A 20,505-nucleotide genomic window follows, 5' to 3' on the forward strand; every position below is an offset into this window, starting at 1 on the left:
AAATTAAAAAAAAAAAAATATATATATATATATATATATATATACGTATATATATATATATATTTTTTTTTGTCTTTTCATTTGTGTACAGTAATATATATATATATATATATACATATATATACATCTTTTTTTTTCACATGTTTGAAATAAACTCTAAAACCTCTTGTGCATTTTTGACTACATTTCAGGTAAAAAAAGACACACAAAGCAATCAAGGGAATGCAAACTTTATTCCGCAATTTCAAAGCTCATATAATATCATATATATTAAGATTTAACTAAAAAAAAAAACACATCAGTTGTCAACATTCAGATGTTTTGATAACACATGAGCGAGCAAGCGTCACAGTGATAAAGTGCCACTACTACTTTCTAATTTCGTACTTTTGCGCCGCTAACTTGTTGCATCTAACACGACAAAGGCGAGAAAGCGAGCGTGCATGCCATGAGATTCGTGTCGCGTCTTGATAAAAGCACAGTGATGGAGACGGCTTACGGTTTTCTCAGCTCAGTTGTCAGAGGGTCGCTCTCATTTGGTAATACTTCCGTTTAGAAAAAAGCAACGCAAAGCATAGAAAACATTTGGAACATAATTTTGAAACCTTTTAAAGTCGTAGAATACTTATTAAGGCGACAATAGAAACACAAAAAAAGAAAATTATTTTTCCGTCAGGTCGGAGGCTACAAATGTGTACAACGTACCTTGCGATATCGAGCCCTTCAATTCGAAAAGGACTTTAATATATATTTGTATATATTATCATTTCTTTCTTCTTTTATATGATATACAAAGTGATAATTTGCGCAACATGGTTGCATTATGAAAGATCCATTCAGCCAAAGAAGAACGAGTCTGCGACAGCACTGCTAAAATTTTGGATGACAAGCTGGCTCCCCCCTCCCCCCCCCCTCATAAATACTGATGGATTGCTGTTTTATGGAGCTTTTTTTTTTTTTTTTGTCTTCCTTATCTTCAGCAAAGATGGAAAATGCCGTGAAAGCTGAATACACGCGCACAACTCACAGAGCAGGCAAGCGACAACAAATGTGAAAACGTAGAGAAGATCAGTCGAGGATTCTCCTAGCTTGACTCTGGTAGCAAATCGTACCTGCAAAGACGAAAGATTCGTTGAGCGCTCGGCGGATTTGGGCCGGCGCGTTCGAAATCTTTACCATTGTGTGACTCCGCTCTTCAGGTCGATCTGGTCCAGGTCCAGCTGCAGCTGCAGGCGTGAAGGAACGTGGTCAATCTCACTTGATGGGACTCAACAAGTTGCACAACGATTGCGGATTTGTTTTTCCTGGCGAGTACAAAATTGGAGCTGACTTACTTTACCAAGAAGCTCCCTCTCTCGGCTCATGAAGGAAACGCTGTTCTTCACCGATAGGTCCAGCTTCTTCTGCGATGACTCCTCCAATGAGAGCTCAAAGTCAAACCTTTGGGAAAAGAGAAGGAGCATCACTGGAATCACACAAATCAAAACAGAAGGTCGGACTGGAAAATCTGTCGGACAAAATTGTTTTTAAAAAATAGGGGAACGCAAAACTCAAGTTGTCCATTTTGTGTGGAGAACATTAACAAAGGTGGACCACAATGACCTCACAGGATAAAAAAAAATCTGCAAATTCAGCAGCATGAAGAAGTTTGATGAAGCGTGCTAGCTAGCTAGCTAGCTAGCTAGCATTTGCAATGATACACTGGATCCGTCTCATTACCTCTCGTTAAATTCCGGGTTGAGGTCCCTCTTCTTGGTGGCGGTTCTCCTCTTGGTGATGCCTTTCTTGTCCGGCAGCAGCATGAACGTCACATAAGAGTCGGCGCCGTCTTTGGAGCAAGCCGTCAAGGCTCTGCGAGGAACGTAATCACAAACTTGAGCCGCCGCCATCTTTGGCGACACGACCATACAAAACCAGACCTGCACGCGTGGACGGTGATGAAAAGCCGGTTCTCCTCCGTGGCGTATCCGAGGCTGAGCTTCACCTGGCTTGAAGACGTTGAGCCATCGCTGCCCCTAAAGGTCGCAAAGGGAAACATCTATTTAGCAGCGCGGGAAAATGGAAGCAGGTCAAGGTGACGCACATGGCGAACCCTGCCCGGTGTCTCAGGTCCAGATGGGAAGGATCCCATCTAGGAATGACCACGTCGCCCATGCTGTCCAGCTCCCCCGGGGCTCTGCGGCACAGCGTCGCCAACTGCGTGTCCAAGATCTGCAAGACAAACATCATGAGTGCCCAAAAGAAAAAAACAGAATCAAGTGAGCACCTTCAGCGTCGCCCTCAGCAGGATCTGGCTCTCCGGTAGAGCTCCATCCAAAGCTACCCAGCGGTCCAGAACCAAGTTGGGCTCGGCCATCACCTCCCTCAACGCGAGCGTGGTGGAGCCCAGAGCCTGGCCCCAACTGTGAGACAGCTGAAAGGAGACACCATGCTCATCTTGGAGACAATATGGCACTGAAGATCCGCACCTTCACCGTGAGCGTTTCCTCTCTGGGATCTCGAATCAAGAAGTGGAAGGCTTCATCCCATCGAGGAGATGTGGACCGCTCGCAGACCTTAGCAGCAAAAAAGTTGAGAGAGTGCAGGGCATGGAGGTGCTTCGTCCACACACACTTTGGACCTTACCTTGGTTTTGTGAGATACATTCTTGAGAATCACCTCAGCTCCAACTTTTGGCTCCTTCCCACTTTTCTTCAACTGAAATGAAGAATAGTGACGAGTCAGTGAAACGTGACGTGAATGATGATGATGACGACGTGATCTTACGGCCAGGCCATGAGCTCGCTCCACATACACAAAGAGCACGGCTGCCGACGGTACAACTTTGTTCTGGAATAACTGCTGTGATTGATACTGCAGAATCTTTTTTTTGAGGAAAAAAAAAGAGATTTTAGATTATAAAAGCGGATGAAGAACTTATGACACAAATATAAAAAGGGAGTCCATCTTGATTTGACCTGCTCCAGTTTGAGTAGGTCGGACACCCTGGGCAGCCATTCGAGGAGCAGGTGGACCCGACCGGACTTGACGTCGCTTAACGTGTACCACTGGAACGACAACGTGGACGTCAATGGAAAAAAATTTTTTTTTAAATATTTGGATTCTGCCACGCACCGTATTGATGAACTGTGCACTGATGATATCTCGTAAATTCACTTTGAACCTGCAAAGAGAGATGAAGCCGTCGGGTCATGACCTTTGCGTGGGTCACGTGTGGACTCACCTTCCCAGGAAGTCATCTTGATCAATGTCCTTGTCAAATAAGTCAAATTGGATCTCTTGGCCAGGGAGCTGAGTCAGAATCACCTAAAAACATTGAAGGACATTTGAGGTGAGCCATCCAAGTATATGCTCCTCTAAATAAATAAATAAATAAATAAATAAATAAATAAATAAATATAGAATAATAATAGATAAATAGATAAATAAATAAAATGATGAATAAATAAATGAAACAGAAGAAATTAAATACATAATAAATAAATAAATAAATATAGAATAATAATAGATAAATAAAAAAAATGATGAATAAATAAATGGAACAGAAGAAATTAAATACATAATAAATAAATAAATAAATAAATAAATAAATAAATAAATAAAATAAAATAAAATAAATAAGAGGAGTCCAAACCTCATAGAGTTCATTCCAGACTGGATTGAGGTTCTCTTTGATGGTGTGACTGCGGAAGGTCATCCCAGCCACTCGGATCTTGACATAGGGGTCACTCTTGCCTTTCACCATGCCCCCCATGAAGTTGTCCTTGGCGATCAGGTTTTGGGCCTCCAGCAGGTGGATTCGAAGCACCCCCTATAGACAAAAACAGGTAAATCCATCTCTGGGTTCACTCAAGGCAACGTTCCATTTTTAGTACCTCAGTCGCAAATTCCGGGTCGGGCGTGGTGTGCTGCGGGCGTGACGGCGGAGGTTTGGCTAAGCCGCCAGGCCCCATGGGGTTTAGTTCTGCCGTGATCCCGCCGTGACCTGGTCCTGAACCGGGAGCTAACGGGCGGGGCGACGGCGTGGTGGGTGTGGCGTCATCGCTTAGCCACAAAACCTGGACACAGGTAAAGTCACTGCGGATTGTCAGATACAAAACAACTTTGGGGTCAACCACCAACCCGTAGAACAATCTTGATGTAGATGCGGCCGGCAGAAGTGGAGTTGTCCAACTGGAACCACTGGTCCATGGTGAGCTCAGGGGAGGTCAGGAGGCGGGTCAGAGGGATGCTCAGACTGCCCAGGGAGAGAGCTCGGTCGTCATCCTTCACCTGATTGGACACGAGATTTACAATGCTGACATTCTTCAGTGAAGCGTTCTTCACGTCATTACTTGAATGTCGATATCTTGTTTGCGAGGATCCTGAATGAAGAAGGTGAAAGCGTCCTCCCACACGGGGTGGCTGCAACCGTAGCAAGTCTGCAAGACAAGGTAAGGCAGCTTTAGTTTGTTTCAAGCAGAGGTGGCCAATCCAGAAAATTTTTGGCTTCAGGTTCTACGCTGAATGAGCTGCAGGTGTTTGATGCTCCTTTGTAGAGCAAAGGTTTCATTTGATGCCTACCTTGCTCTCTTTCGTCGTATCCTGAATGGAAATCTGCACCATTGGGCTCGGGTCCTTATTTCCCTTTCTCATCTGAAACAGAATCAAATCGGATCAAAGTGCGCAAAAATAAAAAATAAAACCGATCAGAGACGATGATCATCTTACAGGCAGATCCTGAGCTTGATCGAGATAGACGGCCAAGATGGCAGCAGATGGTGGATCTGTGGTTTTGCTGGTCAGGTTCTGGTTTCTCTGGATCACCTGGAGGACATTTGGTATGAACAGAAAAATAAAATGTTATAGGAAAATAGTTGAAATTTATTGTTATATCTGAATAAGACTTTGTTCAAGAAAAAAAAGAAAAAATGATTTAAAAAAATTTAAATCTAAAAAAAAATTGAAAAAAAGATTTCATAAAAAGAAAAAAATGATTAATTTTTATTTTATTTTTTTTATTTGACACACATTATTCTAATGAAGAGACAATTTGTCACCTCAGTTAATCTGTCGGCAGACGAGAGCAGAGAGAGCCATTCCAGACGGAGGTGAACGCTGCCGGATGGGACGTCCCTCAGATTGAACCACTGCACGCACACACGAATCAAAACATCCCAGTCGCATAAACACAAGACACATTTTTGTCCTTTAATCACAGATTTCAATCCCAAAGCGACTGGCTCACGAGGATTCACTGTCCATGTGACTCATGGCCGTTGTCACATGTTAACTAAAGTCTAACTCAGCCATTCTTCAAGTTGAGAGGCTCCAGAAACAACTTACATCATCCACAACTCGGGCTTGTTTCACAATAGCCAGATCCACCTTGACTCTGAAAGAGACCAGACAAGTTGGATGAAATGGACAACACACACAACCATTGCCAGTCAGACGCACAAATTGCATAAGAACCGGACGCATACCTGCCCAGGAAGTCATCCTGGTCTGGGTCCTTGTCAAACACTTCCACTTCCAACTCTTGACCAGGTACTTCGTGGACAATCACCTGACACGTTTGCATCAACGGAAGAACACACACACACACTCATATTGCTCAGTTTCATCCTTGAGTTTTGGTTGAACTTTTAAAAGCGACCCAAATATTTATCCCCAAGCAAATGAGAAGACAAACATGGCCATGAGAGAAACGTTTCCGCAAAGTGGTGTTTATCAGAGAAGTTGTGATTTCCTGCTTCCGACGAAGATTAAATCTTCGCGAAGCTGCTTTTCTCTGAAAGTGGGTGCCAAGTCAGAAACGTCCTGAGTCATTCGTTTAAGGAAGTCAAAGGCGCATCACGTGAATTATTATTAACTCAAACGCGTGATGAATTAGTGTTTTGGTTACCGTGGCAACCCCAAGAATCTCATGTTTCAGTATATTTTTGTTCCTTTGCAAGTTCGTGCCAAGTGAAAGTAAACATCCTGACAATTGGACACGCCACAGAAAAGTTTTGTTGACAAGCCAACCAAAATCCACAAATAGGTCAAAACGAAACCTAAACCGTCAAATGTCTCGCAAATACCACCTAAAAGATTTCCTCTCGCATCTTTCTCAGAACTCAGAGCTTTGTTTTTAAATAGTGAAGACAATTTGTCATTTTTTCGAAAACACTCTCAGCACTCTCACCTCATACATTTCCCTCCACTGTGGGTTCAGGTTGCTGTCCACGTGACGTGAGGTGAAGATCTGCGTTCCCACACGAAGCACAGCGTAAGGGTCCGACTTGCCGTCGATCAGGCCCTTGATGACGGTGTCCTTGGCGGTCAGATCTTCGGCCTCCAGCAGGTGGATCCGCACGACTCCCTAGCGCGAGATGCAGAGAGACATCATCGGCAACGTGGATTGCGACGGTTGCCCGGGCGACGGCTCCCCCAGACGCTTACCCTTGGCAGAGGGGAGCGCAGCTGCGCCACCTGCAGGTCAGCCACCAGGGGGATGGTGAGGCGGTTGGGGAGGACCAGTTGGGAGGCGATGGCATCCATTATCATGGTGTCCGACATGGCGCTGTAATTAAAGCGAGGATGATGTCGCTTGGGGAAAGCAGGGCACTGATTTGTGAAAATGAAAAGTATGGAGTCAACTCACTTGAGTCCAGGGATATCCAACAGGTTGGTCAGTCCCGTCCAGTTGATGTCCAGTTTCTATCACAAAATGAGAGTTCTTCAAGATCAAAAAAAAAATAACTAACTTGGGTCAACTCACAGGTCGGCGGATGAAGAACATGGTGATGGCTCCAACCAGCGGAACGTCTCCAATCAGAGGCTCGAGGATGACGCGCAGTTTGCCTTGGAGCTGCGCACACAAGCAGCACACCGCTTACTTTTACTATTTAGATATACGTCAACATTCGCTTTTTTTTTTTTTTTTTTTGCTTTGACAAAGACTTGCGATTGAGAGTTTGGCAAATAGAGTCAAAAGCTTTCAAGCTCTTTATGGCAGCAACCACCAAAATAATATTTTAAAAAAAATTAAATAAACAGAAAGGTCATTGCGTACTCAAAGCAATGCTAGCTTACTGCCAACACGTCATGTATCACATCTTGGAACGTGTGACACTTTTGTTTTCATATTTGTGCTTAAAGTATTTGAGTCAAATGCTTGATCACGTATTTTTTGTTTTATACTGCCCCCAGTGGCCAAGTCACATACAACAGCTCTAATGAACTAGCGTTCGGTATAAACTGTTTCATTATTCAAATTCGACTCATATCTACTCATATTCCAAAAAAAATGTTTTTTTGTGGGGGCTGGTACAAATTAATGGCATTTGAGTTGATTTCAATAAGGAACGATGATTTGGAATATGAGTGTTCTCCTTCTATTTGTATTTCCATACCTGAATTCCTTTGACCCCAGCTTTGCAGAAATACTTTTTGATTTCCACGTTGATCTCGGCGTCGCCGGCGTAGCTGTGGGAAGACGTGCGTTTAAATAGGGAAGCTGATGAGATGCGACGAGAAGACTGTTTTGTCTTAAACAAACTAACGAGGACAAACATCTCGGGATCATCTCAATGTCTGACTAGACGGACTGGTTTCTTGCGCAGAAAAAAATTACCTGAGGTACAAATCCAACATGACTTGTCTTCTGTCGTGCTCTGTGTGAGCTTTGACGCCGACCACTTTTAAAGCCTGTCAAGATAACAACTGCGATTACGCACAGCGAAGGCAATGGAAAGTTTAAAAGAAATAATTTTTGACAAGATACGTGGAGGGAGGGGCAAGGCCATACCTTGTCTCCGAGGTTGACTTTGGTGAAGCTCAAGGTTTGCAGATGAATGCTGGAAGCTCGGATGGTTGGAGCGATGGTCTCCAGAAGTAACTTTTCCACAAAGTGGCCTATGAAGGGCCACGCTTGCTGCAGCATCTAAACAAGGGAGGACATGTGATCCAGTCAAGCTCAACGTGCTTGCAAGTTTTAGTCAAGCTTTTGCTCCTCGGGATGTCAGAAATGGCTTTAGGTGTCCCGCAATGTCATTTAAAGCTTTTTGGGGATTTTTTTCTACCACCTCGGGTATTGGAGATTTTTTTTTTTTTCATTTTGGGGTTTTAAGTTTGACCTTTAAAAGCTTGCGTGATATGGAGATACCTTGCATTATTTATAGCTGAGATTTAAAAAAAAAAAATTGCTATTGCTCAACCTTAATTTATAAATATTAATAAGTACTGTATGTTGCTGTATTACATATTATTTTATTTTTATAATGATTATTATTATCAATATGAATTTGATGTACTGGACAGAAAATGAGGCTAGCTTCAGAAACAGTGCAAAAAAAACCTTACTTTCATCTATGATTAGAAAATTGAATAAAATTGTGCTATTTTTACAAACCGTTTCCAAAATATTGTTACCATGGATAGAAACAAGCCTTCCAAAACAATTGTTTTTGGTAAAAAAAAAAAATAAAAATAAAATCCCTTTCACCCAATATTTCCTGATGAAATCAAAGTTGAATAAAATTTGAAAATATTCGTGCTGTACATGCGTAAAAATAACTATTCCCCCACACATGACAGCAAAGGTCAAATGGAAAGTGCAAAAAAATGATAAATAAATAAATAAATCTCTCAATCATCACTTTCCCGTTATTACATCTTGGACAATGTCAAACAAAACATGGCGACTTTGGTGTTTCCATCATCAAATCACCGCCGCTGAACAATGTTAATTTTCTAAAGGTCTGCCAGCCGGCCAGCCTGCGTCAGCATTCGGTTGTGAAGCGTAGCGTGAGGCCAGTGTCGGGCTTTAGCGCTCCAATGACCTTTTGGGCTCGAGCGAGTCACATGACCGACCAAAAATCAGAGTGCGGCCGACCTTGTTAGTTTATTTCAGAATACATTTCCAATAAGATAGAAGAAAAACAACAACTGACCTTATTTAGCCACTCTGCTTTCTCCACATCCGGGAAGGTCACCTGTGAAGAATTCACAAAGGTCAAGCAAAACTCAAACATGACAGGGGAGCATGAAATAACTCGTGAGCGACATTGCGGGGAACAAAGAGCACATAGTCGCTCCGTCTTTCCAAAGTTGATGATTAAGTTCAGAACCGGAAATTAAGTCGACCTGAACGCCTGGAGTCGACATTATTAATAAAAAACCTTAAGAATGTTCAAAAGCATCACGTGGAGCCGTGATGAAGCTAACTCACACTCACGGGAGCGAATTTTACAAAAGTACATTTTCCCGACACACTGGCCACGAGTGCTGGACTCCACTCAACGCCCGCCGACATGATGAATACTAATCGTGATGCAATTTATTAAGCGCTAATGGCATGAGAATAGAAGACAAATGGCAGAAGCTGGAGCCAAAAACACACTCGGAAAGCAATACGTCACCACGGGACTTGATGTTTGGGTCTTGGGAACATATGTACCCTATGGGGGCCTTGGAAAAGCTCCAAGCAGCTACTTCACATTTCAATAATTGGCCTTCATGTCTGTTTTAGTATAAATTGCACCTTAACTGACCTCAAACTGTCCTTCTATTATTTTCTGACATCATTCGATGGAGCTTTGCTGTTTCTCTCTGCGTGCGCGCACGCACGCGCGCGCGCCCGGTGATGCTCTCGAACCAGATATGGTGGTGCACTACGCGGCTCATAACTTCATGCATTTTTTTTTCCTTCATGCGTAATGCCCTTATTTGCCACTGTTCGTATTCAGTTCCGATAAATGAACCAGGCGCTGAGTATACTTGAAGCGTGCTGGTTAGGGAAGGAGACTCAATTAAAAGCAACTTGCAAATTGTCAATCAGTTAATCCATCGCCAGTGGGCATGCACCTCGCTCAGACTGACTTCGGCACAAGAAAACTGCGGAGAATGGCCACGCGGCGGTTCTTACCCAGGGAGGCAGATCCCGCTTGATTCGGAAGATCTTCTCCGTGGTGAATTGCACCTCGTTTTCCAGGAGGTACATGGCCGCGTTGAGCCTCCTCGCTTTATCCTGTCGACTATGCTTCCAGCCCATATAGACCATGACCCCGAGCAGGATCAGGGAGATGCTGAAGCCATAATATCCTGCCAGGTAGACGGGCAGGAGCGCGCCTAAGCATTTCGCGAAGGACCACAAGGCGCTCACCGCGCGCTCTCCTGCGGGGGCTTGGCCCGGCAGCGGCGGCGCGCTGCTGCTGGCCGTCCCCGCTGTGCCTCCGCTCACGGCCGCTTCCGCCTCATCCTCCGCGGATGGCATGGCACGCACGACACGTTGGACCTCCGCTTCTGACTTGAGCTCGCTCTCCTCACCCCGCCCTTCTCTGTTTTTCTCCCCTTTGCCTTCGCCAAGAGTTAGCTCGCATAAGCGCCGCGTTAATGGCAGCACATGCGTGGATTAAATCATGATGAGATTCCGCACTTCACGCTCGGCTTGATTCTGCAGAGCACCAAAAACGACTAAGTGGCGTCTTGGTGGACGTGTCTTCTGCAGGCAGCAGTGAGCTTTAAGGGCGGTCTCTCTCTCTCTCTCTCTCTCTCTCTCTCTCTCTCTCTCTCTCTCTCTCTCTCTCTCTCTCTCTCTCCTCCTCTCTCTCGTCAAAGCCGGCTGGCTGGCAGATTGAGGCGAAATCCCACGATTAACTCTCGCGCACGAACGTAACACTCACGCGCATGGCCAGTAAACCAATTTCCAAATAATCCGAATCGATAACACAGCCGGGAGCCCCTCCTCATGCATGCCGCCATGCAACGATGGGTTGTTATCTTTTCAAAAGCGACAGGAAAGATGCATACTGCCTGCATGCACAAGCGATTATCTACTGCGGCAGTTTGCCGAGCTGAGCCGAACCGAGCACGAACACAAAAATAACCAGTCTTCACAATATTTAATATCGTGCTTTGCTAAATTGCATTGGATCATAAGATGACAAAAGCTACTTAAATGTCACATCATGGGTTGCTCCTGCATGGCAACAGTTGAACGTCACGGGGATGCGACCTTCACTGGCTCGAGTCGCAACGGTTGCCGGGATTCAGTCAATTAGTAATATTTGCTCAAAGTTAGACGAGTCCTCATGTAAACATATAAGCGTGCTTGCCTGGTGATGGTCTGAAAGAATTAATTTGCTGCAGGAATTGGAATTATTTAGGAGAAACAATCATACATTAATTTATTAGATTCTTATTTTCAGACAAAAATATAAATTTGGTCTGAAAATAAGAATCTAATAACATTCAGAAGACATTATATATTAAGTTGTGGGAAAATATAAAAAGTGTCTGTGCTTTTGCTGTGATAAAATATTCCAATTAAATAAGCGTGTTTGAAATGTAAAGGAAGCATGGAGAGTTGACTTTCAGATTTTGCTGCATCATTTAAATGTGATCGAGGGCCTCTGGTGAAAGTTGGACAAAGTCACATGGTTCAGGGGGGGGGGTCAGCTGAGCAACATGAAGAACCTCACAGACACGAGAAACACAAGCTGCAGTCACGGGTCTTTTGCATCATTGTTGACTTAGGATATTATAACCAGGCAGCACGGTGGGCATAATGGTTTGTTTTTCTGCCTCACATTCCAAATATTCCGCGTTCGAAGTGCCCAGTGATTGGCAAAGGAACTCCAAAGCAAATGTTGCAACATTCCCAACGGTATGCAAGTCATGCGATGTGGATTACATCAGTCAGATATTTTTTTTTTTCCACCCTAAAAATGTGACCCACCCGTGCCCTTTAAAAAGCTGCAAAGTGTTTGGGACACTGAAACTGCTTCATATATGTGCAAAAGTTGGGAATTGTTGATTCCTCCATCGGTGACCCCTACGCAAATTTTTTTTATTATTATTTTCCTTGCCCTCCTGAGAGTCAAGATCATGGGATATTATTAATATTGCCAAATAAGGGCATGTGAAGCCCTTTTGAGACTCGTCTGTGATTAAGAGCTTGAGAGAGAAACTGGATTTGATTTTGGAATGGTCAGGACATTGCGTTGAATATTTGTTAAAGGCTGCCATCTTCGTCTAAAATAAATCACCGACCTGGATGCTGCACAAAAAGCTAAAGATCTTCATAGATTTGGAAAATAACCATTCTGAAATGGATCAACTAGCATTCATTGGTAATTTTAGCTGCAGTTTCATTGCAGGGTTAGGGTGATATCTGTTGAAGTGCTAAAATATAGCAACAGATAATTATTTCATTGCAAAAATGCAGTTTATTTAACTTACCACGATCAATCTTTTTGCTTGTTTGCACCGAATGACATCTGAAGTGGCACTGGGGGAAAAAAAATACTAAAATGTAGTCCAAACCACAAGCAACAGATTATACACCCAAACCTTTATTTAACATAAAAACAAAAGGTTGAACAATGAGGCAAAGTTGAAAGACCAGAAAGTCCAGGATGTGAGTCCAGAAAATCCAGAGGAAAAGTCCATCATCAACCTCCAGGTGTCAACTCATTGTGTTGAGGACACACTTTTAGATGTTTAGACTTCCACGAGACACTCCTGCTGCATTCTCCATCCGTCCGTCGATCGAAAAATGGGCAAGTGCCTGAACTCGGGATCATCTTACTTGGACCTCTGTCTCATCTTTCTCCTTTTGCGCTTCAGTCTACAGGATTAATTCATGATTGAGGCGTTTTGAAGTGAACAAACAACACGCATGACAACAGAGTAAATAATGCTCACCTGCGCATGCGCTTCTTTCTCCACTGCGGAGTAGGAAAACATTTGCATATGTCAAAATTGTCTACGTATAAATGCAGTCAGCATAGATTCCGATTAAATTACGATAATAATCCGGAACATTTTGCAAAGACTTCGCTAAATATTCTGTTGTAATGTAAACGCATTTTGGTAACGAGCTAGCTAACAAGCGTTAGCGCCACGGAGAAAGTCATTTCATCATATAAAAGTGTGGGGACACATACCTTGGCTCGCATAGCGAACGGATCAGTCTGAAAATGTCGGATACAGATGAAATATTTGTCAAATTATATTCACAACGAGCGGATTGACTCGGATTATGGCGTCAAAATACGATTGTACGTACCGTTCAAAGAAAGCGGTCTCGGGATTGACGTCATAAAAATGCGTCATTAGTAGTAGCCTGAAACGTCACTGAGGAGCGGTGCATCTTGGGAAAACGAGTCCAGCGTTTTTGATAGTTGAGTTTAATCATTAGAGCGCAACAAAGACAGATGAATACATGACGTATTGCATGACGTGTTTGATATTAATCAGTAACCAAAACGTGTTAATTTAGGGACCTCATATAAACATTTAAAGTGCTATAATCAAATATAGCAGTGCCAAAATTACATTATTTTTATGTACAATGATGGTCTGCGGGAAAAAAAAAATCCAGATCAGATTAATATCAGGAATTTAGCAGGAATGTAAATGCTTTTAAATTTGTAATGTATGAACTTCCCATTGCATCCAGACAACTCCACTCTCATGATTTGGACTCAAATTGACTTAATAACTATGTTTGTTTCCAAACAATGTTCATGGGACTTCAAAATAGAAAGCAACAACAACATAACATGATGCTTTTTTTTTTGTATATTTAAAAAAAACTAACTTGAAAAACAGGCTCAGAGACAAAGTTGAATTTATTAATTTCTACATCTTCCAAACGGATCAACTTGACCCAGGTTAAGTTGCTATTTTTACTACAAAATCTTGACTCAAGTTGACTTGGCATCCATGTGACTTAGTTTGACTTGAATTCAATAACATGACAAGTCATTCTGTTTACATTTGAAAGTCTATTATTGTGCCTTTTGTGAGTTTGAGTACATCTCACAGCTTATAAAACCGAAAGCAGCAGTGAACAAAATTTTTTTCATGCCACCAAGCGAGGAATCCGCCGGAAAATGTCTTGAGTCAAGTCGGCAGTTGGCCGTCGGTCGACTCCTCAATTAAGGAGAGTGTGAAGGACTCCAGAAAAGTTGAAGCCAGAATCTGGGCGCTATCGGCCGAAACCTTGCCGTTGCTCTTCAGCTCTTTCAAAATGCTCGTCAAGCTCTCCACCCTTTTCCTCAAACGTCGCGTTTTCTGATGAGAAACCTTCATTTTTCTCTGAAGGCTTCTGATGGTGTCTTGGGCGCTGTCCAGCTTGCGCTTCACCTTTCGGGGGTCGGGGTCAAGGCAGTAGTTGTGATCCGGCGCGGAAAGTCGCGTCGCCGACACTGCGGCGGCTTTCGAGTCCGGTTGGGGTTCGGGCGAAATGGGTTTGTCGGCTTTCCGCACCTTCAGTTTCTGTTAAAAATATGCATTTGGATGAAGAAGAAAATGTCAATGGCAAACGTGAAGATCCTTATCAAAAAATCTTTCTTCTGCTGACTACTAAATGGACTAGTAAGGAGCGGAGAAACGGGGTCGGGTCCCCACCGACCTTTTGCAGCCATAGAGGAAATTTAAAGACGCTCGGTATGACGCCTTGCTTGAGCCGAGTCGTCTGGCCACTTCGGTCAAAGTCGGCTTCCAAAAAATGGTCGCTACAGAGCAATGTGACACCAGGCGTCGCCGTGAAGTTCTTCCTCCTCAACGCTTGGACCCACTCTCTGCACATTTTTTCATCCTTCGGGAATCTGTTCAATCAAATATTGATCTACCATTGCTGCGTCATCATAACATTCTTTCCTTGTAAATGAACAAACGAACCATGACACCCCCGTTTAATCGGCAACTCTTGCTTATTTCACACCACACTTCCAATTCATAAAGATTAAATTTTCCATCATGAGTACTTTTGAACTTATATACAGTACACTCTAGTATTATGAGTATTACATTTTCCATCACATCACAGTACTTTCTCAATTTACGTTCTGCGATCTTGGATACGTCATCAGTCGCGGCCAAAATATCTGCACTGCTCATCCTTACGAGGGTCGCGGGTGTGATGGAAGCTTGGACCAATGATGTGTTAAAATCACATAAGCGTTCCTATTTACAAATCGATGGGCGTTCTTCGGAAAAACGTCACTTGGCGAGTTTACGAGGCCATACTCTGCGTTCTTCACATTGAGAAACGGCCATTATGATCACCTGCACAGTTGCCATCATCTTCTCTTTCTATTATGCACAATTATAAGCTCGCCTGCACATATCTATCCCACGCGTTTGATTTCTTTTACAATAAGCTGATTTGTATAGAAGAATATACATGAAAAAAAAAAGCAGCGTTTATAATCGAATGCTTACCGATGAAATGTGCATGTAGAGCTTCTCCCAGACTTATTGGAACAATCGTATGCTACACACTGTGGCATTTTTGCTGTGGAGATAGAAAATATTGGACAAACACCGATGACAAGAGTCTAGATTCGCGTATTTTAGTCGCGCTTTAGCAAATGGCAACGCATGATGGCTGCCGCTGCATTTCCGGTTAGCGTTCTTCTTCTTCGTTTATATTTCTGACAATGTAGACGGTGATTTAGCATATTACTGCCCTCTTCAGATATTATGCTTTAACTACAATTTAAAAGACTTACTACAGCGAGTAGGTGCTAACCGTCAAATAAACGTTCCATCATTTCTAAATTCGATGATGGGCTCTCTGAATTAGTTATAAGACCCAGAGAATGAATTTAGTAATAATTTTAATCACAAATACGCATAGCTGTGAAAACAACTTTAAAAAAATGTCATGTATGAGTTTGTCCTGTTACATCCAGACGAATACACCAAAAAAAAAAAAAAAGCAATGCTAGTTATTTAAAATTAACATGGATTAAATGGCCGGACTTGATATTTAAAAAAGGCTTTTATGTTCTTGTATTCTTATGCTGTTTAAAATGATGACCCGCACAGTCCAAAAGAAAACATTCACAAATGATGTCGCATGTCTCTTTAATGATTCCAAAAATAGCCTTTAAAAGTGTGTTTTGGTTATACAAAAGCAACCATCATTGGAGGTCTTATGTAAATACAGACTGTCAGTCCTGCTGGAGGCACACCATTTGAATGCGGGACCGCTAACAGGTTGGAACGTGCGTAGTTGAGAAGAATCGGTTCAATTGATTCTCCTTGCGATCGCTATCGTCCAACAAGTATCCCTGACACCTTATCGTGTATACAAAGTCGCGGCAGCGCAATACGCCGACCGCTGGTGTCGTAAGTGTAACTCGAGCCATAGTAGTTGCAACGGGATTTAAAATTCTGACAACATTGTGAGCACCCAAATTCAAGTTCCGTTTCCTTGCCGTGCCTCAATGACACTATTTTGAGCGTCCTTGACATGTCGCTTAAAGTCAATTTTATTCAACGATATCTTTTCATGTGGCAAAATGGGATGAGGCTCAAAGTCAAGCGGTTAAACGCTCCTGTGAGATTTTGCTCCGAATGGCAAATTCTCTTTCAAGGACAATTAAGATTTACTCCGTGTGTGTGTCTGTGTGTGTGTTAAAAATCTATCAATTTAAGAGCAGCCTCATCCCAGACTGACATGTGCTGGATTCCAGAGGTGCCACCTTGCCACAAGGGCCTCCGACAACGGGGACAGAAGCGAATACGACGTCTGTTCTTTCGGCCATGTCGCACGTTGCTCAGATTTATTCCGCGCCTTCCGTCGGCTGTCCTGTTGCGTTCTCCAGCGTCTTTGTGGCCTTGAGGAAAAGATCAAAATGAGAGGCGCCGCAAGACACCGCAATTCCTGAATGAAGGAACTCACCTTCTTTTTCTTCTTCTTCTGCGTCTTACGACTGGTTGAGCTTTGAAGCAAAGCCTGTAAAAAAAAATGAAAATGACTTTGATAAGCTCCCAAGAGCAGGACACCGTACATCAACGTTGACGGCTTTGAGAGTGCCAAGCCAGCCTTTGGAGGGTCCATTAGTCAGACGAGGTTTTTTTTCCTGGCAGCGGAGTTCCATTCGTCAAACGCTTCTCACCTTCAGCTCGACGTCCTCCACCTCGTTCTCCGACTTGTACATTTCGGGTTCGTAGAGGCTGTTTGTGATTCGCAGTGGTCCGTTGGCCATGAGCAGCACGGTGAACTTGAACTGAGCGACAAACTCCCCTGCACACAAAATGAGCTCGGCTCAGCTCGGGTCGGCGGCCTGCGAGCGAGCGAGGCGGAAGCTCACCTTCCTTCTCCTGGAGAACATTGAAGGGCTGCAGCAGCTCGTGCTTGGCGCACTCCACCACACCCAGCCTGGCCTTGCCTTCGTCCTCAAACGCTCTGAAAAAAAATCAAAAGTCGTTGGGTTTGGCATTTGCTGCTTTGTTTGAACACAAACACTGCATTAGCATGCATACCATCAAACATTCTTTCATCAGCAGTGGAATTGAAATATTTCTGCAGTTTGCTCTTATTCCTTTGGGTCATACTGCCACCTGGTGGCGAAAAGGCGCCAATGCAGAAGCTGTTCCATTGGTTCACATTCTATCGAATTATGTTTTGATTCACATTCTGGTTTCCTTTGGGCTCGCCACAATGTGACATCTCCCATCTCTGCTTTTTAATTAAAAACACTTTAAATGTTGTTCTATTGGATTAAAAAAAAAAAAGAACGTAAAGATTAATACCTCAGCGTGAAAGCCATTTTATCAAAGCGTCTCTCCATCTCGCTGAAGAAGGTCCGAGAGGTCTTCATCTTTAATCCGTACACTTTGTTGGGGTCTCGTTTGTAAACAGTGGTCCGCAGCCCGCCGTCCTTTGCCTGGTTTGCGACACAAAGCGGCGTTTGGTTCCATTTGATGATGCGTGCTTGCCGCTCACAAAGCGGGACTTTTTTTTTTTTTTTGGTCTCACCTTCCCCTCGCCTGTGCTGACGAGCACATCCACCGCGTACACTTCGTGCACCTCAAAGTCGGCCTTTTCGTGGTCCTTCCTGTGAGGTCAATATGGAATTGTCACTTCTGTGGAACGGTTTTGTGTTTTTGGAAGATAACGCTGCGCCATCTTCTTTCAAACCTCCAGTGAGGCTTACTTTTGGTTACAAAACGAGGAGGAGGAGGGAGCGAAAACCCAGTTCGCACCGCTAGCTAGCAGATATCACAATCCTAAAATTCGAGTCGCGGCATATCTCAGTGCACCTTTGTTGGTCCGTCGGGTTTTGGATGATGGTTTTGTCTCCATCGATGACGTGCTGTTTCAGCTGATGGGACAGCAGGCCTATGAAGAAGCGTGTCAAATTAGGCGCGCCGACCGCACAGCCGGACGAGAAGACACTCACCTTCGATCGGCGTGCACTTGAATGACTTGGCGATCTTGTTCCACGCTTCTGTCACTTGCGTGTTCTGGGACGGAGGCACGAACGAGCGATTAAAACGAGCGTGCGCCATGGCGATGGCGTGAGAATGTCACCTGGTTTCCCGGCTTGACGAGCCGCAGAGCAGCCTCGGCGCACAGGTGAGCTGCCACGATGGCGTCGGCCTTGCGACCCGTCAGGGGCTTGTCCTGCAGACACGGATGGACGTGTGAGAAGCTCCAGCTCAAGTAAATTCAACTTTTTTATTTTTCACCCTTTACCTTGGTCACACCGACAACAAAGCTGTGGGCCACGTTGGCTATGAAGCCATCCACGTGCACGCCAAGATCACTAAAGACAGAAAAGAGTGAGCAACATGCTAACACCTCTGCTGCGTGCAGTTTCAACTTTTGCTCACACTTTGACGAGGTCCCCGTCCTTAAGGGCCACATCGGGGTCACTCTTGAGCGGAGAGTGATGGCACACGCAGTTATTCACTGACACGCATGTCGGAAAGGCGATGCCTGGGAAGGGAAGACAAAGCGTTTGAATTTGATGACAACGTAACGGGGGGGGGGACACCCAAACAGCGCACCTTTCTTCATGTCCTTCTCCTTCTTGAAGATTTTTCCACTTTCTGTTAAGATGAAGGCATCTCCTTTTTCACACAGGCTGAGAACGGAAACGCCAGACATGGCCGTCTCGACTACTATCTTCAGGGCCTCTGCAAAATTGACAAAAAGGCGCGGCCATTAAATGGTGGAAAGTGGGGTGGGGCGGTGAATAATTTCTGATATTTGAAGTGTGTCATCAAGAAAGTAATTTGTCTGCAATTGAAGATATTTTTCTCTGAATTCACGGAATTAAATATAGCTTATTTGAAACACACTATTTTCTCTACAATAAATGCAGACAAAAGGGTTGATCCAATATCTGTAATTTACGGATTTTCCAACCAGGTCGACTCGATTATAAAATTAAATTTACTTGTGCAGCTAAAATACACGTGCAAATGCAACAGACGTTTGTTGACATGCATTGTGGTTGAAGTTGGAAACACATTACCGCAACATTTTTCCCCACTTATATTTCAAGACCTTGTACATGAGCTAGTGTTATAAAAACTATTAAAAAAAATATTTCTGTTTTTTTTTTCTTAGTCTGTGCAGTGCAGCGTGCAGAAACGATTTGTTTTAAAAATACAAATTAGCTCAATTAGCCCATCCACTCATCACGAGAGGCTCGCGTTGACGTCTTTAACTATATATTATGTTTTATAACACCTTTTTAAAAATGTCTTTGTGTGTACACATTTGTATTAGTATACTTTGTCGACGTTATCAGTTAGCGGTACCTAGCTTGCGTTACTCAGCCATTTAGCAGCCAAGCTAACCGCTGCTAATGAGGACAACAGCATGGCGACAAACGACTCGCCACGTTAGACAAGTTCTAGCCAAATATACGGACCGAGGTCCGGTTCGGGGGAGGTTTTGACGTTGGGGTCACTTTGAGCTTCGCACATTTGTTGCGGGTCAACAGCTGCAGCTGCCGGCCGGGTACACACGGGTGGTGGGCGACTGTCTGGATGCCTCAGTTAGCTAACGTGAAGCTCGAACATTCGGGAGCTGAGCTGCTGTCACGTTCATGAACCACTTACGGTTGGCGATCTCGGCTGCCATCTTATACTTGGTCACCACCAAGTCATCGGCGACCGTCTGCTCCGTATTTTCTTCATCCCCAGACATGTTGACAGAAGGTCCAAGAAGTCAGAGGAACTTTCTCCCCACCCAACAATCCTCCGAGTGTCAGCTAGGCGCCGCACAATGTCCCACGCACGCCGAGAACCAACAACCGCGAGATCCCACCCCTTGCCAAAGATGCGTTCAACTCAAGTCAAGATAATCACCGTCATGCCTCTGTTGTTTGGTTAGCAAACGGCAGTACAGTGATCCCTCGCTACTTTGCGTTTCGTTTATCACGGCTTCACTACATCGCGGATTTTTTTTCAAAATTAAAAAAAAATTTAAAAGTCAAAATAAAACTTTTAAATTGAGGAAACGTGTCTAAACTTTAGGAAAATGTAGTATTGCTCCAAATGTTCGTTTACATTCTTTTAGAAGTCCGTTTTCGCATGCTAGCACGATCGCGAATTAGCATATTTCCGCTAACTCCTTAGCCTGCTCAGTACTTCTTGTTGGTGACCGTACTTTGCAGATTTCACTTATCGCGGGTGGTTTTTGGAACCAATTATCCGCGATAAACGAGGGATTACTGTATTTGTACTTAGATGTAAAGTAATGCTTCAGATACGTATTGTTTT

General features: G+C 43.8%; 3 protein-coding genes across 3 annotated transcripts; all 3 read right to left on the bottom strand.

Annotated features, from left to right (window-relative positions):
• Positions 1 to 214: 214 nt before the first annotated feature.
• esyt1a (extended synaptotagmin-like protein 1a) lies at positions 215 to 10,509 on the bottom strand. Its single transcript, XM_049752918.2, has 31 exons — positions 9,893 to 10,509; positions 8,919 to 8,960; positions 7,775 to 7,909; positions 7,601 to 7,674; positions 7,380 to 7,452; positions 6,746 to 6,835; positions 6,629 to 6,684; positions 6,427 to 6,547; positions 6,170 to 6,346; positions 5,466 to 5,548; positions 5,326 to 5,374; positions 5,040 to 5,129; positions 4,711 to 4,806; positions 4,564 to 4,635; positions 4,335 to 4,421; positions 4,123 to 4,272; positions 3,876 to 4,058; positions 3,635 to 3,811; positions 3,224 to 3,306; positions 3,115 to 3,163; positions 2,958 to 3,047; positions 2,767 to 2,862; positions 2,626 to 2,697; positions 2,469 to 2,555; positions 2,267 to 2,413; positions 2,084 to 2,211; positions 1,920 to 2,015; positions 1,720 to 1,851; positions 1,335 to 1,440; positions 1,177 to 1,226; positions 215 to 1,112 (listed from the first exon to the last, which is right to left on the bottom strand). The coding sequence occupies exons 1-31, from the start codon at positions 10,238 to 10,240 to the stop codon at positions 1,085 to 1,087; spliced, it is 3,267 nt and encodes a 1,088-aa protein (XP_049608875.1). The 5' UTR covers positions 10,241 to 10,509; the 3' UTR covers positions 215 to 1,084.
• A 1,795-nt stretch (positions 10,510 to 12,304) lies between these two features.
• On the bottom strand, positions 12,305 to 15,404 carry LOC125988108 (THAP domain-containing protein 2). The gene is made up of 6 exons (XM_049752921.2): positions 15,199 to 15,404; positions 14,387 to 14,582; positions 13,037 to 14,250; positions 12,915 to 12,941; positions 12,673 to 12,695; positions 12,305 to 12,595 (listed from the first exon to the last, which is right to left on the bottom strand). The coding sequence occupies exons 1-3, from the start codon at positions 15,264 to 15,266 to the stop codon at positions 13,876 to 13,878; spliced, it is 639 nt and encodes a 212-aa protein (XP_049608878.1). The 5' UTR covers positions 15,267 to 15,404; the 3' UTR covers positions 12,305 to 12,595; positions 12,673 to 12,695; positions 12,915 to 12,941; positions 13,037 to 13,875.
• A 425-nt stretch (positions 15,405 to 15,829) lies between these two features.
• LOC125988107 (proliferation-associated protein 2G4) lies at positions 15,830 to 20,040 on the bottom strand. Its single transcript, XM_049752919.2, has 13 exons — positions 19,843 to 20,040; positions 18,781 to 18,909; positions 18,604 to 18,709; positions 18,467 to 18,536; positions 18,302 to 18,394; positions 18,171 to 18,234; positions 18,031 to 18,109; positions 17,747 to 17,825; positions 17,521 to 17,654; positions 17,079 to 17,173; positions 16,884 to 17,011; positions 16,667 to 16,720; positions 15,830 to 16,601 (listed from the first exon to the last, which is right to left on the bottom strand). The coding sequence occupies exons 1-13, from the start codon at positions 19,928 to 19,930 to the stop codon at positions 16,548 to 16,550; spliced, it is 1,173 nt and encodes a 390-aa protein (XP_049608876.1). The 5' UTR covers positions 19,931 to 20,040; the 3' UTR covers positions 15,830 to 16,547.
• Between the last annotated feature and the right edge of the window lie 465 nt (positions 20,041 to 20,505).

This window comes from Syngnathus scovelli, chromosome 2, assembly GCF_024217435.2.
Source record: "Syngnathus scovelli strain Florida chromosome 2, RoL_Ssco_1.2, whole genome shotgun sequence".
NCBI lineage: Eukaryota > Metazoa > Chordata > Actinopteri > Syngnathiformes > Syngnathidae > Syngnathus > Syngnathus scovelli.